The sequence below is a fragment of the Palaemon carinicauda genome, chromosome 28 (genome assembly GCF_036898095.1).
Source record: "Palaemon carinicauda isolate YSFRI2023 chromosome 28, ASM3689809v2, whole genome shotgun sequence".
In the NCBI taxonomy this organism is placed as follows: Eukaryota; Metazoa; Arthropoda; class Malacostraca; order Decapoda; family Palaemonidae; genus Palaemon; species Palaemon carinicauda.
In genome coordinates, this window is record NC_090752.1 from 61,113,090 (window position 1) to 61,135,102 (window position 22,013).

A 22,013-nucleotide genomic window follows, 5' to 3' on the forward strand; every position below is an offset into this window, starting at 1 on the left:
TTTTCTCTATAGTATTTTTTAAGGTGAAAATTTTGTTTTGGAATACTTATTACTTTATTAGCATAGCGATAACGAACGAATTAAGAAGTCAATATTGAAGGTATCAGTCTACTCAAAAAAAAAAAAAAAAAAAAAAAAAAAAAAAACATGTTCAAAGGTATGAAGCCCGCTCATGAATGGCAGAAGCAATGGACACTGATTGTCCTAGCAAGAAGAACTGGAAACGATTAAATTTTGGAAGATCAAAGGTCAAGGTTATGGGCGAGCAAGATGTCCAAAAGGTCGAGAAATAAGCTGGCCTGACAGAGGTCGGCGCTCTACTGAGTAGCCTCTCTAGTTTTGAAAATATTTTAGCGATATTTTGAGATATTTGAGGAGCTTTAAAACTCAATTACATATTGTATTAGGCCTCTTGAAATATCAATATTAATTAATTGGATTTAATTGTAGAAGCATTATTAACACTAAGGCTTTCAGTTTTCATATTTCCTTTCGTGGCTATGATACATACAGACACACACGCATATATAAATATATATCTACATACAATCATATACCTATATATATATATATATATATATATATATATATATATATATATATATATATATATATATATATATATATATATATATATATATATATATATATATATATACATGGATGTATGTATAAATATATATATATATATATATATATATATATATATATATATATATATATATATATATATATATATATATATACATATACATATATGTATATATATATATATATATATATATATATATATATATATATATATATATATACACACACAAATATATATGCATATATATACATACATATATATATATATATATATATATATATATATATATATATATATATATATATATATATATATATATGAATATAAGCGGTGATACCTTACCGTGATGATGATGATGACAATATATTTATATATATTTGTATAAATATATGTACATCCATATACATAAACATATGCATATACATATATATGTATATATACAGATAATATATATATATATATATATATATATATATATATATATATATATATATATATATATACATGAGTGTGTGTCTGTATGTATGTACGTGTGTGTGTGTATGTACAATTATTAGGAAGACAATAATCATAGACGTATATAAAGGTAACAAACAACATATCTTCCAATAAAGTTACAAGAATTCCTTTCGTCGAAGTTCGAAGAAGCCGGATGCAATTTCCTTCGGGTAATTGCTTGCTTGCGAATTTTTCGTCAGCCATGCGAGCGAAGATAACTTAGTCATGAATATCCAAGAGGAAGAAACTTCCATGGGGATTCCCCCGTGTAAATTCAATAGCCAAGTTTATCCCGACGTTATTTTCCCCCATATTGCCAACGAACACTGAAATCAGCGTTATTTCCCTCCTAACACATACAGGTGAACACAATGACATTCCCGCGCTGGTTTACTGTCTACACTAAACTTTGGTGACCTTTAGCAAAGAATGGAGAAGATTCCAGGCACACAAAAAAAGGTCGCTGAGTGGGAAAGGGGTTCTCTCCAAGGCATGTAATAAAGCACCGTGTGAAACGCAGCGGGGAGAGGGAGCCGAGATGGAGAGGGCGTTGAAGACTTTTTTTTACATCCAACTCTACTGCAGAAAAGGTTAAACCAGTGCAGGCACAGAATTTAGCCTTTTCCAGGAATTGAAAATGGGAGGGGGGAGAGAGAGCAAGACAGTGAAGGAGATGGAGACAGAGAGAGAAAGACAGAAAGAAATGTAGACAAAAAGAGTCGTATCAAATGAATTTCCAGTGAACAGTAGAGTACTCCAAGGGAATATGTTGTCACCTATGTTGTTTATCCTCCTCACAAAATTTTTTAACCAATGCAGTAAAAGAATTTAATCTTTTCCAGGAATTGGAAACTGGTGGGGAGAGAGAGAGCGAGACAGTGAAAGAGATGGAGACGGAGAGAGCGAGACACAGAAAGAGACGGTTACAGAAAGTCTTAACAAATGAATTTCCAGTGAACAGTGGAGTATTCCAAGGGAATGTGTTGTCACCTATGTTGTTAATCCTCCTCGTGGAGAGTAAAACAGTAAAAGAGATGAAGACAGAGAGAGTGAGACTGAGAAATAGATAGAGACAGAGAGAGCGAGACAGTGAAAGAAATGGAGACAAAAAGAGGCCTATCAAATGAACAGTGGAGTAATCCAAGGGAAGGTGTTGTCACCTATGTTGTTTATCCTCCTCATAGATTTTTTAACCAGGACAGGAACAGAATTTAACCTTTTTCCAGGAATTGAAAACTGGTGGGGAGAGAGAGCGAGACAGGGAAGGAGATAGAGACAAAGAGAGTAAGACAGTGAAAGTAATGGAAACCGAAAGAGTCCTATCAAATGAATTTCCAGTGAACAGTGGAGTACTCCAAGGGAATGTGTTGTTACCTATGCTGTTTATCCTCCTCATGCATTTTGTAATGCATAGAACAGTTGAGGATGGTGGAGAAGGATTGGACTGTGTTGGTAATAGGAAGTTAGCTGACCTAAAGTATGTGGATGATGCTGTCCGTATTAGCAGAACACCATTTAAACATTTAGGAATTATGATCTCTAATACAGGGTCTTAAGAATTAGAGTTTAACTAAAAAAAGAATAGATAATGATTAGGCTAAGTAAAATTTAGAGATCATTTCGCCTGAAATTACATATAAAAATCGGGCTATATATCAGTTTAGTAGGATCTGTGTTACTGTCATGGTATGACAATGAAAAAATATCAAACAGATTTTGCAGATTTGGGAACGAAGCCCTCAGAAGAATATTGGGAGTTAAATGCAGGATATGATTAGAAATTAATTCACAAGAGAGATTACTTGAGTGCCATATGTGGACGAGATCATGGTGAGGGGTAGGTGGAGATGGTTTGGACATTTTCTTCGCACTCCTCAAGAAAGAATGGTTCACCAAACATTTAACTGGACTCAACAAGGCACTAGAAAATTTGGAAGACTCAGGCCTACATGGCTGAGGACTATGAAACTTATTGTAGATGATAATGAATACAGAAGTATTGATTTAAAACCTCAAGATAGAGACAACTGGCGAAATCTAACTGAGCCCCTTTGCGTCAATAGGACTAGGAGGAGATGCTTCTGCTGATGAGGATGATGATTATATATATATATATATATATATATATATATATATATATATATATATATATATATATATATATATATATATATATATATATATATATATAATACAAATCTTCCTGCAGAATTTGCACGCACACACACACACAAACACACACTAACATTAATCTATATGCAAAAGAACAAGATAGCTACTCTTAATTGCCAGTGGTAGAATGACTTCACATGAAAGCCATCTTGTTGTGACCAAATCTAATTACGCACGGTAGAAAAAAAAAAAACTCATGGCATTGCAAGTCACATCCCTTCTCTCGGAGACTTCCCCCTCTACCCATCCCCAAGCATAACCCCCTCACATATGACTCCCTCCCTGGCCCCCCTCCCCTCTCGCAACACACAAACAAGCATCATTCACCAATTAGGTAGAATTTTGAGCCCAGTCTGTGGAAGAAAAAACTACGTTTAAATTAGTTTGGTTTCAGTTCAAGTTTCATTAGAATAGATGCTCACCAGAACATTAGCCGGGCAAGCACAGGAGTGGCCTTCCTAGTAAACAGCTTAAATTCACAGCCCCGTGCTAGGATCGATCTGCTGTCATGTGAATTCTAGGCAAGCACGTTACCACTGCACTAGCCAAGAATAATAGAAAAAAAAACAGAAGAAAAATAAGAAATCATTGCACTATGCTAACCTTAAAACCCTAGCAAGAAAATGTCCCTTTATATAAGTAAAAGTTATATAAATGTTTAACCTAGAACAAAATAAATAACCTTAAACAAAGGTGAAGGTGTCTGTTTTTAGTTCCAATTTGATGAGAATAGATGCTCACCAGAACGTCAGCCGGGCAAGCCCAAACAACCCCCCACCGCAGTACACAACCACAGAAGTGGACTTCCCAGTAAACAGCTTAATTTCCCTGCCCCGTGCTGGGATCGATCTGCTGCCATGCGAATGCCAGGCGAGCACGGTTAAGCAAAATATTCAATTCATGCAATCAGCAATAAGTTTGGGCATTGTTAATCGTATAAAAGGTCAATGCTTTTATATGCCATATCAGTTCCTTAATGCTTTATTCTTATTCTGACATCACGGTTACCCTATACATGCTTATTTGGACTGCCAGAGTGTTAGTGGGTAATTACACTGGTCTCATATATATATATATATATATATATATATATATATATATATATATATATATATATATATATATATATATATATATATATATATATATATATATATATATATATATATATATATATGAGACCAGTGTAATTACCCACTAACACTCTGGCAGTCCAAATAAGCATGTATAGGGTAACCGTGATGTCAGAATAAGAATAAAGCATTAAGGAACTGATATGGCATATAAAAGCATTGACCTTTTACACGATTAACGATGCCCAAACTCATTACTCATTGCTGATTGCGTGAATTGGATACTTTGCTTGACCATGCTCGCCTGGCATTCGCATGGCAGCAGATCAATCCCAGCACGGGGCAGGGAATTTAAGCTGTTTACTGGGAAGTCCACTTCTGTGGTTGTGTGCTGCGGTGGGGGGTTGTTTGGGCATGCCCGGCTGACGTTCTGGTGAGCATCTATTCTCATTAAATTGGAACTAAAACCAGACACCTTCACCTTTGTTTAAGGTTATTTATTTTGTTCTAGGTTGAACATTTATATAACTTTTACTTATATAAAGGGACATTTTTCTTGCTAGGGTTTTAAGGTTAGCATAGTACAATGATTTCTTATTTTTCTTCTGTTTTTTTTTCTATTATTCTTGGCTAGAACAGTGATAACGTGCTCGACTAGAATTCGCATGACAGCAGATCGATCCCAGCACGGGGCTGTGAATTTAAGCTGTTTACTAGGAAGGCCACTCCTGTGCTTGCCCGGCTAACGTTCTGGTGAGCATCTATTCTAATGAAACCGGAACTGAGACCAGACTATTTTAAACGTAGTTTCTTCTTCCACAGACTGAGCTCAAAATTCTACCTAATTGGTGAATGATGCTTGTTTGTGTGTTGCGAGACGGGAGGGGGGCCAGGGAGGGAGTCATATATATATACATACTGTATATATATATATATATATATATATATATGCATATATACATGTATATATATACACACACACACATATATATATATATATATATATATATATATATATATATATATATATATGTATATATATACATATATATATATATATATTTACACACACACACACACACATATATATATATATATATATATATATATATATATATATATATATACAGTATATATACAAGACTAAGCAAATGTTTTGTGGTACATTAGAGAGAGAGAGAGAGAGAGAGAGAGAGAGAGAGAGAGAGAGAGAGAGAGAGAGAGAGAGAGAGAGAGAGAGAGAGAGAGTTGATGTTACGTAGAAAGATATATTCTTCCTTTTTATTAATTTGATGAAATATATTAATCAAATTATGAATTGCTAAATAAGAATTTTAAAAAACTATGACCTAATACACCTAGTAAGCAGGACAATGCCCTAGAGACTAACCATATATACATATGATCAGCACCCAAGCCCCCCTACACCTAAGCTAGGGCCAAGGAGGGCCAGGAAATGGCTGCTGATGACTCAGTAGATAGATTTATATGCTCCCCAAACCACTCATTCTTAGCTCACAAGGATGGGGAGGTTCCAGTGACTAAAGGAACTAACGAGTTTGAGCGTGACTCGAACCACAGTCTGGCGATCATAAATCAGGGACGTTACCACATCGGCCACCACAGCCCCTTGTGAGTAACAAATTGAACAATTAAAACATTGTATCTTGAGAAGCAATATTAAATTGTCAATATCCATAAAGAGTTTTGGCATTTTCGTTTGTTTGTATTGGCTTCGAAAAAGGAATGTTTCAACCCCAACATGTGCTCGAATGAACAATACCTCCTTCTTGCATGCAAAGGGAACGAAGAGGAAAAGTAAATGCTGTTAGGGAGGGCAGGAAAGAGACGGAGAAAGGAATAAATAGATTTGAAGGGAGGCACAAGAAAAGGAAACAAGCCTGAGATGTTGAAAGATCCACAGTACGAATTAAGATAGAGAAACATGTCTTAGTGTTCTTTTAGTGTATAATATCAAATTCATTTATCTTGCTTATTGAATAAGACTGAATTTATATCTATTACATTTCTAATTATTTGGAAGTTTTTTTTTTTTTTAATATTTGTTTTTGTAATAGTTTAAAAGATGGACTCTGTTATGTTTTGAAAATATGATTTGTCATCTTTTGAAGCTTTATTTATATCCAGTAATACCAGAGAGAGAGAGAGAGAGAGAGAGAGAGAGAGAGAGAGAGAGAGAGAGAGAGAGAGAGAGAGAGAGAGAGAGAGAGAGAGAGAGAGAGAGAGAATTTTACAAACGTTTAATAGAAAAGAGAGAGAGAGAGAGAGAGAGAGAGAGAGAGAGAGAGAGAGAGAGAGAGAATTTTTTTTATCAAACGTTTAATAGAAGAGAGAGAGAGAGAGAGAGAGAGAGAGAGAGAGAGAGAGAGAGATAATTTACAAATGTCTAATAGAATATGAGAGAGAGAGAGAGAGAGAGAGAGAGAGAGAGAGAGAGAGAGAGAGATAGAGAGAGAGAGAGAGAATTTTTTACAAACGTCTAATAGAACACGTCATGAAAAATAAGTCTTAAAGAAACAGTAATATTCCTCCTAAGCTTCCATTTCTTTAGTCCATCCTGTCAAATCTCCTACGAATTTCACTCTACTCTCGAGAAACTATCAGCAATTACAAACTATACAGTCAAGATTTCTCTTGACCGGCTAAAAAGTTTGTTTCTGGATCCTTGAAGTTCAAAAGATAAGCCGCATCAAAACTTAACGGGCCGGAATGGAAAGTTTTGCCCTAAGATCCTCAACTGTGGGGTCTGGATCCCCCAACCCCCATCCTAGATCCTAGATTGTATCCCTCCTTACCCCGCCCCACTTTGACTGAAACAATTTCTTCTTATTCCCCACCGTTATTCCGAAATTAAAGGGTCGGTTGCCTGATGCACCCTCTTCAATGCCTTCTGACAAAGAACCCTCTTTCGCCAGACCTCTTCTCTCCATGTCATCCTTCCCCCTATCTTCTTTCCCACCGATATCCATATATTAAGAGGTCGGTTGCCTGATGCGCCCTCTCCAATGCCTTCGAGCAAAGGCATCCTCTTCCACCAGACCTTTTCTCTCCATGTCATCCTTCACACTATCTTCTTTCCCACCGTCATCCCTACATTAAAAGGTCGGTTGCCTGATGCGCCCTCTTCAATGCCTTCTCTCAAATAACCCTCTTTCACAAGACCTCTTCTCTCCATGTCATCCTTCCCCCTATCTTCTTTCCCACCGTTATCCATATATTAAGAGGTCGGTTGCCTGATGCTCCCTCTCCAATGCCTTCGAGCAAAGGCATCCTCTTCCACCAGACCTTTTCTCTCCATGTCATCCTTCACACTATCTTCTTTCCCACCGTCATCCCTACATTAAAAGGTCGGTTGCCTGATGCGCCCTCTTCAATGCCTTCTCTCAAATAACCCTCTTTCACAAGACCTCTTCTCTCCATGTCATCCTTCCCCCTATCTTCTTTCCCACCGTTATCCATATATTAAGGGGTCGGTTGCCTGATGCGCCCTCCCAATGCCTTCGAGCAAAGGCATCCTCTTCCACCAGACCTTTTCTCTCCATGTCATCCTTCACACTATCTTCTTTCCCACCGTTATCCCTACATTAAAGGTCGGTTGCCTGATGCGCCCTCTTCAATGCCTTCTATCAAAGAACCCTCTTTCACCAAACCTCTTCTCTCCATGTCATCCTTCACCCTATCTTCTTTCCCACCGTTATCCCCCCATTAAAGGGTCGGTTACCTGATACACCCTCTCCAATGCCTTCGAGCAAAGGCATCCTCTTCCCCCAGACCTTTTCTCTCCATGTCATCCTTCACACTATCTTCTTTCCCACCGTTATCCCTACATTAAAGGTCGGTTGCCTGATGCGCCCTCTTCAATGCCTTCTATCAAAGAACCCTCTTTCACCAAACCTCTTCTCTCCATGTCATCCTTCACCCTATCTTCTTTCCCACCGTTATCCCCCCATTAAAGGGTCGGTTACCTGATACACCCTCTCCAATGCCTTCGAGCAAAGGCATCCTCTTCCCCCAGACCTTTTCTCTCCATGTCATCCTTCACACTATCTTCTTTCCCACCGTTATCCCTACATTAAAGGTCGGTTGCCTGATGCGCCCTCTTCAATGCCTTCTATCAAAGAACCCTCTTTCACCAAACCTCTTCTCTCCATGTCATCCTTCACCCTATCTTCTTTCCCACCGTTATCCCCCCATTAAAGGGTCGGTTACCTGATACACCCTCTCCAATGCCTTCGAGCAAAGGCATCCTCTTCCCCCAGACCTTTTCTCTCCATGTCATCCTTCACACTATCTTCTTTCCCACCGTTATCCTTACATTAAAAGGTCGGTTGCCTGATGCGCCCTCTTCAATGCCTTCTATCAAAGAACCCTCTTTCACCAAACCTCTTCTCTCCGTGTCATCCTTCACCCTATCTTCTTTCCCACCGTTATCCATATATTAAGAGGTCGGTTGCCTGATGCGCCCTCTCCAATGCCTTCGAGCAAAGGCATCCTCTTCCACCAGACCTTTTCTCTCCATGTCATCCTTCACACTATCTTCTTTCCCACCGTTATCCCCCCATTAAAGGGTCGGTTACCTGATACACCCTGTCTCCTATGCAAAACGGTTACAAAGTATTACGATGTTAGTGGCTGAGTCAAATATACGAACAATAAAAATACTGATTTAAAATACTTTACTTCATTCTAATACGGTTACAATATTACAATGTTAGTGGCTGATTCTGATACGTTAAATGTACGTTTAAAATACCGGGACTAAAACATCCTTTTCTTATGTAAAATGTTTATTATGTATTACAGTGTTAGCGGGGGATTCAAATACACTAAATGAACATTTAAAATACTTTTCCTCTACGTAAAATGGTTGCAAAATACTACTACTACTACTACTACTACTACTACCAATAATAATAATAATAATAATAATTATAATAACAATAATAATAATAAAGTAATGTATTTCTAAACCAAACTTATAAAAAGAGAGAATAAACGATATAAAAAGAGACAGGGAACAATAGTTCGATACAAAGATTCGTATTTACACACACAAACAAATAAAAAACACACACACAAATCAACTGATTGTTAAAGTAAACCCCAAATAAAGGAAAAGAATTTGTAAGACAAGTCAGCAGCGCTGCTGCAGAGTTCGATCTCCACAAAAGAATATCTGACAACTTTCCCCTTTACGAGTAGATGATAAAGTGTTCGCGAGAAATAGGATTCCATTGTCAAAATTCTCCCTACGGAAGCTTTTCTCTAGCGGACGATTTTGCAATGAAAGTCTGTGCGAAAATGAATTGTACATTGAATAAGTATGAAGGAATGCATGATTTTGTCTTCTGAGAGAAAGAGGAGTTTGAACTATTTGTCTAAACCATTTGTTCAGAATTGAAGTACGTTTATTGGAAATCTTTACTTTCATCCAGCGGGCGATTTTACAATGGAAGTCACTCAGAAAATGGATTGTACATTGAATAAGTATGAAGGAATGCATGATCTCTCAGAAAATGAATTGTACATTGACTCAGTATGGAGTATATGATCTTGTCTTCTGAGAGAAAGAGGGGTTTCAACTATTTGTCTAAACCATTTGTTCAGAATTGAAGTACGTTTACTGGATATCTCTGCTTTCTAAAAACAATTAAATAATTTCCGTTGCATCTCTGTTTAAGGTTTGAAGGTCGTTCATGAATGGCTAAAGCAAGGTCAGTGACAATGCTCTAGCAGGATAGTACTTTAGAGACTGATTATATGTACATATGGTGAGTACCTAAGCACCCCCTCTCCTCCCAAACTAGGACCAAGGAGGTTTAAGGTTTAAAGGCCACTCATGAATGGCATTGGCAAGGGACAGTGACATTGCTCTAGACACTGACCACACATACATATGATGAGCGTCCAGTCCCCCCTCTTCACTCAAACTAGGACCAGGGAGGGTCAGACAATCGTTGCTGATGACTCCCCAAAAGCCCCCATCCTTAACTTACAAGGATGGTGAGGTTGCAACGACCAAAGGAACTAACGAGTTTGAGCGGGACTCGAACCACAGTCTGGCGATCACCAGTCAGGGACGTTACCACACAGGCTTTTCTGTTTAAGGTTTAAAGGTCCTTCATGAACGGCAGAGGCAAGGGACAGTGACAATGGCCTAGCAATTAAGACTAACTATATATACATATGATCAGCGCCCAATCCCCCTCTGCACCAAAATTAGGACCAGGGAGGCCCAGGTAATGGTTGCTGATGACTAGTAGGTAGAGCTAAGGCTCCCCAAAACCCACCCTCCTTAGTTCACAAGGATGGTAAGATTGCAGACACTAAACGAAACTATCGAGGTTGAGCAGGACAAAGGACTCGCCAGACAGGGATATTTCTAATAGGCTACCACAACCTAGGACAAATGTTTGCTTCAAGCTACCTTCTGCTCTCTGATGTGTGCAATTCCTTTATTCCTCCTATATATATACTGAAAGACAATTACCATTTCGCATGTACTTTGAGACCGTTAATTTTTTACTGTATAGTCACTATGAAATTTATTCAAAGATTATTTTTAAATTCTGGGATCACACCATCTATTGACCAAACCACTTCCCCCAATTTTTGGGAGTAGCTAATATAAAAAAAAAAGAACAAAAGGATACTTTTCTTCTCTTCGTTCCCCCCAGTCTGATGATGGGTTCAACCGAGTTTGGCTGGTACTGCTAGGGTGCCACAACCCACCGTTCCCCGTTATCTACCAGAAATGAAGCTTCATATGCTGGATTCCCCTACTGCCGCTACCTCAGCGGTCACCAAGGCGACCGAAGGATGAACTGCGTTGAACCATAACGATTTAAATCTTTTTGAAAAAGTCCTGAAAACTTTGAGCATAATTATCACATCTTGTCCACAGCTATGTACTAGTTAGACTACCCGTCTGTCTTCGTGTTTTAATGTACAGGTAAATTTAATAAGAAATATAAATGAAAAGTCTTTGAAAGAATAGGTAGAAACGATTATTCAAGTTTTCAACATGATGTTAAGAATCTTGACAGTTCAATAGTGATAATAAATTCTAATAAAGATAATCCATATTCATAATAACAATAGCTTCTTATGATAAATTGTATTAAAGAAACATAATGGACATACAAATATGTATTTCATAAATATGAAAGTTAGGCAACTGTTTTGTTTGAATCTATAGAAAACGCAGCCATCTTTAGCTCTTGCTCGTTTTCTGAAATACGAACAGCCTTCAAAATAATATCTCTTTAACACTTTCAGATTTTTAAAATGATATATGAAGGAAATAACAAAATTGAAATACAAATATATGCTTCATGAACTTCAAAGTTAGGCAACTGTTTTGTTTAAATCTATAAAATAAACTGTTCTCTTCAACTCTTCTTCGTTTTCTAAAACAACCTTCAAAAGAAAAAATATTCTTTTGAATGGTTGATAGTTTTATTAAATGATATTGTATATATGCATATATATATATATATATATATATATATATATTATACATATATATATATATATATATATATATATATATATATATATATATATAAATATATATATAATATGTATGTATATATATTATACATATTATATATACATACTTACATATATGTATGTATATATATACAGTATATATATATATATATATATATATATATATATATATATATATATATTTATACATATACATATATATTTATACATATATATATATATATATATATATATATATATATATATATATATATATATATATATATATATATAGGAACAATTATTATTGAAATACAAACATATGCTTCATAAATATCAAAGTTAAGCAGCTGTTTTGTCTGAATCTTTACAATACGATGTCATGTTCAGCTTTGACATATGAACACCCTGTCAATCATCATTGATTTCTCAACACTGTCTCTTTATTTCGCATCCTACTGCACCGTTCAAATATTAATTGAAAATTCCTAGAAAGAAAAAAAAATTAATTATATATCCCCGGTTGATATGGAATTAAATTTCAATTAAGACCACTAATAAAATACGCATCTGATATCACCCACACTCCACTTCCCAGGGTTGCCAGGTTTGGCCTTTTTTCAGGCCAAAAACTTAAAATTTGGCCTTTTTCAAAATTGGTTGGCCATTAGCAATATTATAAAAAGAAAGTTTGTCCTCAAATATTATATTTTTGGCTATGTTTTACCAATGGGTTGGCCTTTTAAAGCTTCTATTGAGTAGAAGTTGGCCTTTTCTCACTTAGAAAACCTGGCAACTCTGGCCGACGGCGATGTTAGGAATTAATAATTCTATTTTGTTTTCATTATCAGTCAGATTGTGTAACGTTGACACGTGGGATTATTGTCCCAAGGTTAAACTTTTACAGTAAGTTAGTTGGTAAATATCAAATTGGAAAAGTTGTTGGTGTGTTCAGACGAATTCACGTTGAATGATGGCCATAAATATTTGTTTATGATTTTGGAGTTCATGGTATACACACATGCATATATATAAATATTTGTATACATACACATATATACAGTATATATATATATATATATATATATATATATATATATATATATATATATATGTATATATATATATGACAAATTTCGTAGATAACTTGTATTTTTCCTACCATACAAACCTTTGCTATTTACATGGGGTAATTTGGCGGAGCTGAAATGACGAGCCATTAAAATTAAACGAGGGTTAACTACCCCCTTGCTAATTAGCAGGGGGTAGGGAAGGGGTAGCTAGCTACCCCTTCCCCCCTCACACACTGTGAATAGCTCAATTCACTTAAAGGTAGGACTTGACTTGGGGGTCAGAGCTGGCGGGTAACATTTGCGTAAATAGCAAAGGTTTGTATGGTAGGAAAAATACAAATTATCTACGAAATTTGTCATTTGTTCCGTAACCCAATACAAACCATTGCTATTTACATGGGGTGACTTACCCTTAGGAAGGGCGGAAAGTCCCCAGCCTTCTGGCTTCGGCTTTACCCGGGGACTCCAATTCCGAGTTGTAGAACTCAAGGAACGGGAGTCCCTAACCCTCGAACGCTGTCATGTTTGACCATCGTGCGGCCTACTAGGATGTGTGTGAAGGAGAATAACGTGACTCGTCCTAGGAAGTTGACCTGGAGTTCCTTATGTGGAACCCTAGGCTAGGACGTACCCAATACCACCTCGTCAGGGTATGGGGGACGCGACAGTATTAAAGCTAATACTAGGAGCACAAGGAAGCATGGTTTACCTGCAGAGGTTGAGGTCAGCTGTGCAAAGGCCTGGATGCTGCTATTCCCAAGGGAGGGGAGAATGAAGAAAGAAGTAAGGACCAGACATACTCTTTCATTCACGCAGACTAAAACCGGGTAACAATGCCCTCAACCTTCTGCTACTTGTCCAATAAGGAGCCTGAGGTTAGACCAGCTGTTGTGCAGCCACCACAGGACCGATAGAAAACGTATCGAGGTTCCTGTGGGTCACGTCCTGCAGGTAGTGGGCTGTGAACGTCGTCTGACGTTTCCAGACCCCAGCTTGTAAAACCTGCGTCACAGAGAAGTTCCTCTTGAAGGCCAGGGAAGTAGCAACACCCCTGACGTCATGAGCTCTGGGACGACGTGACGGAGGAGAGTCGGGATTCAAGGTGCTACTTATCACCTTGCGAATCCATGAAGAGATGGAGTTCTTGGTGACCCTCCTCTTTGTCCTCCCTGTGCTCACAAACAAAGCTTGCACATGAGGACGGGCTGCAGCCGTTCTCTTGAGGTAGCGCCTCAGACTCCTGACTGGGCACAGTAACAGATGATCTGGGTCATTTGTTACAGAACGTAGACTCGTTACCTTGAAGGAGTCGAATCTTGGATCTGACACCCCAGGGTTTTGAGTCTTAGCAATGAACTCAAGGACGAACCTGAACGTTACCTCCCCCCATCCCCTTGAATGGGCAACGTCGTAGGAGAGACCATGAAGTTCGCTTACTCGTTTGGCCGAGGCCAACGCGAGTAGGAACGCCGTCTTCCACGTTAGGTGGCGATCAGACGCCTGGCGTAATGGTTCAAAGGGAGCTCTTTTCAGAGCCCTGAGCACTTGAACCACGTTCCAAGGAGGGGGTCTGACTTCCGACTGGGGGCAAGTAATTTCGTAGTTGCGTATGAGTAGAGAAAGTTCCAACGAAGAGGAAATATCCACTCCTTTCAGCCTGAAGGCTAAGCTTAAGGCTGAGCGATAACCTTTCACAGCCGAGACCGAAAGGCGCATTTCCTCCCGAAGATAAATAAGGAACTCCGCTATTGTTGGAATAGAGGCATCGAGCGGAGAGAGACCCCTTCCACGACACCAACCACAAAAGACTTTCCACTTCGCCTGGTAGACGTTGGCCGAGGATTCTCGCAGGTGCCGAGACATCCTGTCCGCAACCTGCTGAGAAAATCCTCTCTCCGTGAGGAGTCGCTGGATAGTCTCCAGGCGTGAAGCCGAAGCGAAGCTACGGCCTTGTGGAAGATGTTGCAATGTGGTTGTTTGAGTAGCTCGTGACGTGGAGGGAGTTCTCTTGGGGGTTCCGTTAGGAGCCGCAGAAGATCTGGGAACCATTCCGCATGATGCCATAGCGGAGCTATGAGAGTCATGGAAAGGTTGACCGATAGATTGGTCTTGTTGAGCACCCTTCTCATCAGACAAAAAGGTGGGAAGGCGTAAACGTCCATGTTGTCCCACCTGTGTTGAAAGGCATCCTGCCAGAAAGCCTTGGGGTCCGGGACTGGAGAGCAGTAAAGGGGCAGCCTGAAATTCAAGGCTGTCGCAAACAGATCTACAGTCGGAGAGCCCCACAAAGTCAGGACTTTGTTGGCTATCTGAGGGTCCAAGGACCACTCGGTACTCACTATCTGCGTCGCCCTGCCGAGGCTGTCGGCGAGGACATTCCTCTTGCCAGGAATGAAGCGAGCTATCAGTGAGATCGAGCGGGTCTCGGACCATCTCAGAATCTCTGCTGCAAGATGGGATAGCTGTTGCGAGAAGGTACCTCCCTGCTTGTTGATATAAGCCACTACCGTGGTGTTGTCGCTCATCACCACCACGGAGTGGCCCGCCAGGGTTTGTTGGAACTGTTGAAGAGCCAGAAAAACGGCCTTCAATTCTAGCAAGTTGATGTGGAGGCACCTTTCCGATTCTGACCAAAGGCCTGAGGCCCTTTGGTTCAGAATGTGGGCCCCCCACCCTAGATTTGACGCGTCCGTAAACAGAGTCAAATCTGGGGGGAGGACGAGGAGATCTGCTCCCTTCCATAGGTTCTCGTCGTCCAGCCACCATCGAAGGTCCGTCCGTTCCGAAGGTCCTATGGGAACTAGGAAGTCCGGGGAATCGTTTCCCTGATTCCATCGCGACTTCAGCCGCCACTGAAGGGATCTCATCCTGAGGCGGCCGTTTGGAACAAGACGGACCAAAGATGATAGATGGCCTAAGAGACGTAACCACAGTTGGGCCGGAAGCTCTCCTCGTCTGAGGAAAGGTTCTGCTACCTTCCTCAGCCTTGCTATCCTTTCATCTGATGGAAAGGCTTTGTGGAGAATCGTGTCTAGTTTCATGCCTAGATATACCAGTTTCTTCGTAGGGCGCAGAGAGGACTTCTCGAGATTTACCAAGATCCCTAGATCTTGGCAAACTTCCAGAAGCCTGTCCCGGTGACGCAGAAGGGTCGACTCCAAGTCTGCCAGGATCAGCCAGTCGTCCAGAAAACGAAGGAGACGGATGCCGTTCCTGTGAGCCCACGACGAGATCAGAGTGAACACCTTGGTGAACACCTGGGGTGCCGTGGAGAGACCGAAACACAGCACCTTGAACTGGTAGGTCTTGCCGTCTAGGCCGAATCTTAAGTACTTCCTGGAAGACGGATGGATGGGGATCTGGAAGTACGCGTCCTTCAAATCCAGAGTGCACATAAAGTCTTGTGGTCTCACTGCAAGTCTGACCGTGTCCGCTGTCTCCATACTGAACCGAGTCTGTATGACAAACTTGTTCAGTGCTGAGAGGTCGATGACCGGTCTCCAGCCTCCAGACGCCTTCTTTACAAGAAAGAGTCGACTGAAGAAGCCTGGGGAGCCGTCGTCGACCTCCTGGAGAGCATCCTTCTTGAGCATGGTCTCGACTTCTGCCCGGAGGGCCATCCCCTTTGCCGATCCCAAGGCATAGGAGTTCAACGACACTGGATTCGCTGTCAGGGGAGGTAGAGATGTTGTGAACGGGACGCGATACCCTTGGCCGATCACAGAGACCGTCCAAGAGTCGGCCCCGAGTTGCTGCCACCTCTGCACGCAACTTCTTAGGCATCCCCCCACAGGTGGACACGCGGGGGGATTGCCACTCCTAGTGTTTGCGACCTTTGCCGCTTCCTCTAGGAGTTCTACCTCCCTTAGAGGAATTGCCGCGTCTCTTGTCTTTCGGCTGAAAGGACTGCGGCTTAGACACGCTTGCCTTAGCTGTCGGAGCCTGCTTAGGTGTCCTGCGAGGCTGCTGTTGACGTTGTTGTGGAGGAGCTGGAGGTTTATAGGGCCGAGATGTCAGGGCCCTTTGGAGGAGAGAGTCCTGGTTCGACCTCCTCCACCTCTCAGCCGACTGCTCCATGTCACGAGGCTCCAGTAACTCCCCTCCAAAAATAGAGGAGTGTCTGAGCCTGCTGACGTCTGCAGTGGGGACCTTCGGATGGAACCTCTCGGACACTGAATCGCGTCTTTTGAGGATCAAGTTAGCCCATAGGTTAGTGACCTGGTGAGCTAGAAACTCAATAGAGCGAGTGCCCGAGAGGAGGAAGGTCTCCAAGGCCTTCCTATTGCTCTCCTTGGACAGATCCTCAGATCGCAATAGGATGCCCAGAGACCCAAGCCAGAGATCAAGCCACGAAGTTGCCTGCATGGCACTCTTAGCGACTTTCTCCAGGTTTTGGGTCTCTGACGCCGCAAACGTCACCTGTCGGGTCGAGAGCTTCTCGAAAGAAGTTCCCTTAGCTAGTTCCTCCACAGAATGATGGAGTGGAAGAGACATGCAAGACTCCCCGTCGATCTCGAAATACCTCCTCTGTTGGACTAGAGGAGGAGGGAGGAGTCTAAACCCGGCAGAAGAACGTCCTGAGGAGGCCAGACCGGAGAGCTGAGCTTTGACTTTGTCCCTGGCGCCTTTCACCCCTTTAGACCAGGGCAAAGCTGCACTAGTCTTGGGGGGCTTCTGGACACCAAAGACCTCGTCAAGCACGGTGTCTTTCCCCTCACGAGGGGCTGTCTCCGGGTCCTTAATTTTGTTGAGCTCCCTCATCAAACCAAGGACCTGCCAGAACGCGTGTTCTGACTCGCTGTGTTCTCCTTTTGGTGGACTGGCAGCTAAGTCTCCCATCCCCAAGAGGTCTTCTTGGGGAGAAACGTGGACGTCCTCCCTAGGGATTGCTGGTTCTTGACGAATCTTCGACGAAGATTTCGGAACAGTCTTGGTGTCCTTCGATTCCCTCCTGGAAGGAAAATAGGACTCCAACACCGACACCCGAGGAGGAACCTCTTCCCGTGCAACCTCTCCCCTATCCGGAGAAAATTCCCCCCTTGGTGCCAAGGAAGAATTCTCCGAGTCAGAGGAGTCCCCCGAGGACGAGATAAACTCATCTACAGGAGGGGGTGGAGCTGCAGAGGTTGGAGAAGGGGAAGGGGTCCGCCTGATGGGGTTCCTGGAGACCAGCTTTTCCCGGGGAGGAGTTACCACGAAGCCCACTCCTTTCCTTTTCTTCAACGGTGGAGAACCCATCCCAGGGTCCCGCCTCTGATCAGTGCTGGAAGGCTTGATAGCCTGGACAACAGCCTTGATCATGTGGCGGAACCATGGTAGACGGGTAACTGACGCTGTGTCAGCAATCCCCGCTGGAGAAAAGGGGATCTCGCGACCCTTAGGAGTGGTCACCACGAGGCCTTCCTGAAACGAAAAAGATGACTGCCTAGACCTCTCTGCTGATCTTCCTTGTTCTGCCGTTATCCTCCTCTTGCGCGGAGGTGAATCCTGGGAACGCCTCCCAGGAGGAGCATCCTGCCGAGGATCCTTGCGGTCCGAATGACCCACCGTAGGCGAGCGACCTGTGGGCGAGCGTTCGCGCGAAGGAGAAAGGTGGTCATAGGGCCGCGAGTGATGGCGCGCATGCGCAGGTGCATGCACGTAGGAGCGCGCAGGTGAATGGCGCGCAGGAGAATGGCGCGCAGGAGGGTATGCACAAATCGATCAGGAGAGCGTGCATATGAATGCGCAGGAGAAAACTCCACAGAAGGAGCTGGCGAGTGACCGCGCGACCTCTTAGGGGAGCGCTGATGATGGTGGGAGGGAGAAGGATGTCTCCTAGAAGACTTTCTCCCTCAAGTGGTGGCGCGCAGATCTGTCAGCGATCGGGGCGCGTGTAGGAGAGGCCCCTTCTTTACCGCCCGCAGGACCCACAGCGTGTTGGCGTGAAGGGCGAGCTGAAGGAGATCGTGGGCGTGAGTGTGCCAAACTTAAGAGGCGCTCAGAAATCGAAGGGCGCACAGGGGCAACTGGAAGCGCAAGAATCGACATGCGAGGCAAAGGCGAACTCTTGCGAGCGTCTGAGTCCGAAGATCTAGAGGGCGCTGGCGAGCGTGGGCGCACAGGGCGTGCAACAGGCACAGGCACTAGTGAGTGCTTGCGCGCGCGCACAGGCGAGTGATGGTGAGCAGCGCGCCCATCAGGAAGTTGTTGCTTCTCAGGGTGGGGGTGCCCTAAGGAGAGCTGGCGAGCAGTGGAGCTCTGGCGAGAAGGAGATCGCTGGCGCGTTGGAAGGCGTTGCCCCTTCTCTGGATGTCCAGGAGAGATCTGGCGTGCGGGAGAGCGCTGGTGCGCAGGAGATCGCTGGTGCGTTGGGGAGCGCTGGTTCTTCACAGGCTGAAGAGCGCGCCCAGAAAGGCGCTGGCGAGAAGGAGATCGCTGGCGCGTTGGTGAGCATTGACCATCCTCAAGATGAAGAGCGCGCCCAGGGGCGTGCTGGCGAGCAGGAGAGCCCCGGCGCACAGGAGATCGCTGCCGCGTTGGAGAGCGCTGGCGAACAGGAGATCGCTGGCGCGTTGGAGAGCGCTGGCGAACAGGTGATGGTTGATGAGGAGACGAAGATCTGCGCTCAACTGCACGCAAGCGCGCAGGTGCGCGCACAAGGGCCAGGGACTTAACCCCAGAGTCCTTTTCCCCCGAAGGAGACGGTGCCTGTAGGATTACAGGTGACGGCAGCACTGAAGACTTGGCAGGAGAAGGGGATCGTGAACGATCCGCAGAGAGGTCAAGAGATGTTGCAGGTATGACCTTCTCCTGACGAGGAAGTTCCTCCGCAGGTGGAGGAGAAGGAGACCCAAAGAGGCGCCTCTTCACCCCTTGATAGGGAGAAGGGAGCCCCCTCTCTCGCAGAGGCCTACGGGCATTACGACGAATGCGACCCCTGGGTAAGGAGTCAGGGTCATCGGTCCTTCGAAGGGGTGTCTCTGAAAGCGCGCTACCCCGGGGGGGAGACGAGCTCGCAGGAGAGACCGGAGGCCCCACCCTTCCCTCCGAAGGCTGTGCGGAAGGGAGAGATGGGACTTCAGCAACATCCGAGGCAGCAGGATCAAGGGTTAGACTTGCCACGTCAGAAGGGGCAGACAACACAGTATCGACAATGTCCGAAGGAAAAACCTCCGGCATTACCGGTGACTGTTTGACTGCAGCCCCCAGCTGCAACAAGTCAAACAGACCTTCCTTGGAGGGAGTGCCCTTAAGCCCCAAGGAAGCCCAAAGCTGAAACAAACCATGATTAGAAACAGTGCAGTCGAATTCATCAAAATATAATAAATCCTCCCCCGGGGGAGGAGAGGGAACAACCTCGCTAAGGGAGGCCACGCCCTCTCCACCACCACGAGGTTGGCAAAAACCACTAGGACCTGCAATCTCACTCGGCGGTTTCACAGGTGAAGCCGGACGAGGGAGACCTTCGGAGGAGGTTCGGGCGGCGCAAGGAGAAACCCTAGAGACCTCCTTCTTCAAAGTCACCTTCGAAGGAGATCGGTCTCTCTTGGGTTTCTTCTTGCGTCTACGGCCGAACTTCTCCCACTGGGAGGCAGGCCACTCTCTGCACTCACTGCACACATTCTCCCTGTCACACTGTTGACCTCGGCAAAGGGGGCAAAGGGCGTGAGGGTCCGTCTCCAAAGAGGACATAAACGTCCCACATGGACGCTTAGGAACTCCAGGGCAAGTACGCATCGTAGAGTCGAGGCCAACTTCACACACACTAGTTAAAGAGAAAGCAGAATTTAAAGGCTGTCAAGCGAGGGTGAGAGCAGAGACGTCTGATCATCACCCGAGCCAAAAGTGAATTGAACTATTCACAGTGTGTGAGGGGGGAAGGGGTAGCTAGCTACCCCTTCCCTACCCCCTGCTAATTAGCAAGGGGGTAGTTAACCCTCGTTTAATTTTAATGGCTCGTCATTTCAGCTCCGCCAAATTACCCCATGTAAATAGCAATGGTTTGTATTGGGTTACAGAACAAATATAGATTATATATATATATATATATATATATATATATATATATATATATATATATATATATATATATACATATATATAATGATTTTTTCTATACCTGAATTAATGTTAGATCCTTAAAAATAAGTTGTTTCGATAAAAGAAATAACGAGGCTTTGCCATAAAGTAGGCAATTCTTCCCTTAAACAATACCCATTACAAGTCATATTAATTGTTACCTCCTCCAAGGAGGTTCTAAAATTGAGTTTATTTATTTAATTATTTACTTTTTTGTCTGTTTATGTCTGTCTGTCTCCAGACAGGATTAGGTCAAAACTACACGATGGATTTTGAGGAAATTTTCACCACAAATAGATCTTAGGTTATAAAATCGAGTTGATTGATTTATTTATTTATCAATCTATTTGTCTGTGTTTATGTCTGTCTGTCTCCAGACAGGATTAAGTCAAAACAAATTGACGGATTTTGAGGAAATTTTCACCACAAATAGATCTTAGGTTATGGATGACCCCATTAAATTTTGGAGATGAGCCGGATCCGGAATTTAGATCCAGATTTGCATTTTTATCCACTTTAAAGATAACGTCAAAACAAATTGACGGATTTTGACGAAATTTCCACCACAGATAGATCTTAGGCCATGGACGACTTCATTAACATTTGGCAGAGGTCAAAATCTCCAATTGCTCCTGTTATTAATAGATTTAAATATTCGTAACGCAAAAGTAAAAAAAAAAAAAAAAAAAAAAATTAGATCTAATTCCTTATATTAAGAATCCTTTCACATCGGATGTCCGTCAGCTTATGAAATTGATCATATAAAAAGAATCCCTTCTTCTCGGAAGTCCGCGAGATGCAGTCCTGCTAGCGGAGAGAATAATATTGCATATTCAATTTGCAATATGCTATTTCGCAAGGAGCTCAGCTGTTATGTTCCACGACTGTCTGTCCTCTCCATTAAATAGGATTATTGTTGACAGGTTGGTAGTCCTTCCCCCCACCCCCCACCCCCTGACTGGTGGGTCTCCTCCCCCCCCCCCACCCCCCTCCCTGAGTGAGTCTGTGTGTACGTGTCTAAGTTGATATCGA

The 22,013-nt window shown here is 42.9% G+C and overlaps 1 protein-coding gene across 1 annotated transcript in view; it reads left to right on the plus strand.

Annotated features, from left to right (window-relative positions):
* The first annotated feature begins 1,977 nt into the window (after window positions 1-1,977).
* LOC137621843 (uncharacterized) overlaps window positions 1,978-22,013 on the plus strand; it is a 120,327-nt gene continuing 100,291 nt past the window's right edge. The window contains exon 1 of the mRNA XM_068352351.1: window positions 1,978-2,139. Within this exon, the coding sequence (XP_068208452.1) occupies window positions 1,978-2,139 (162 nt within the window). The remainder of the gene's footprint in view (window positions 2,140-22,013) is intronic.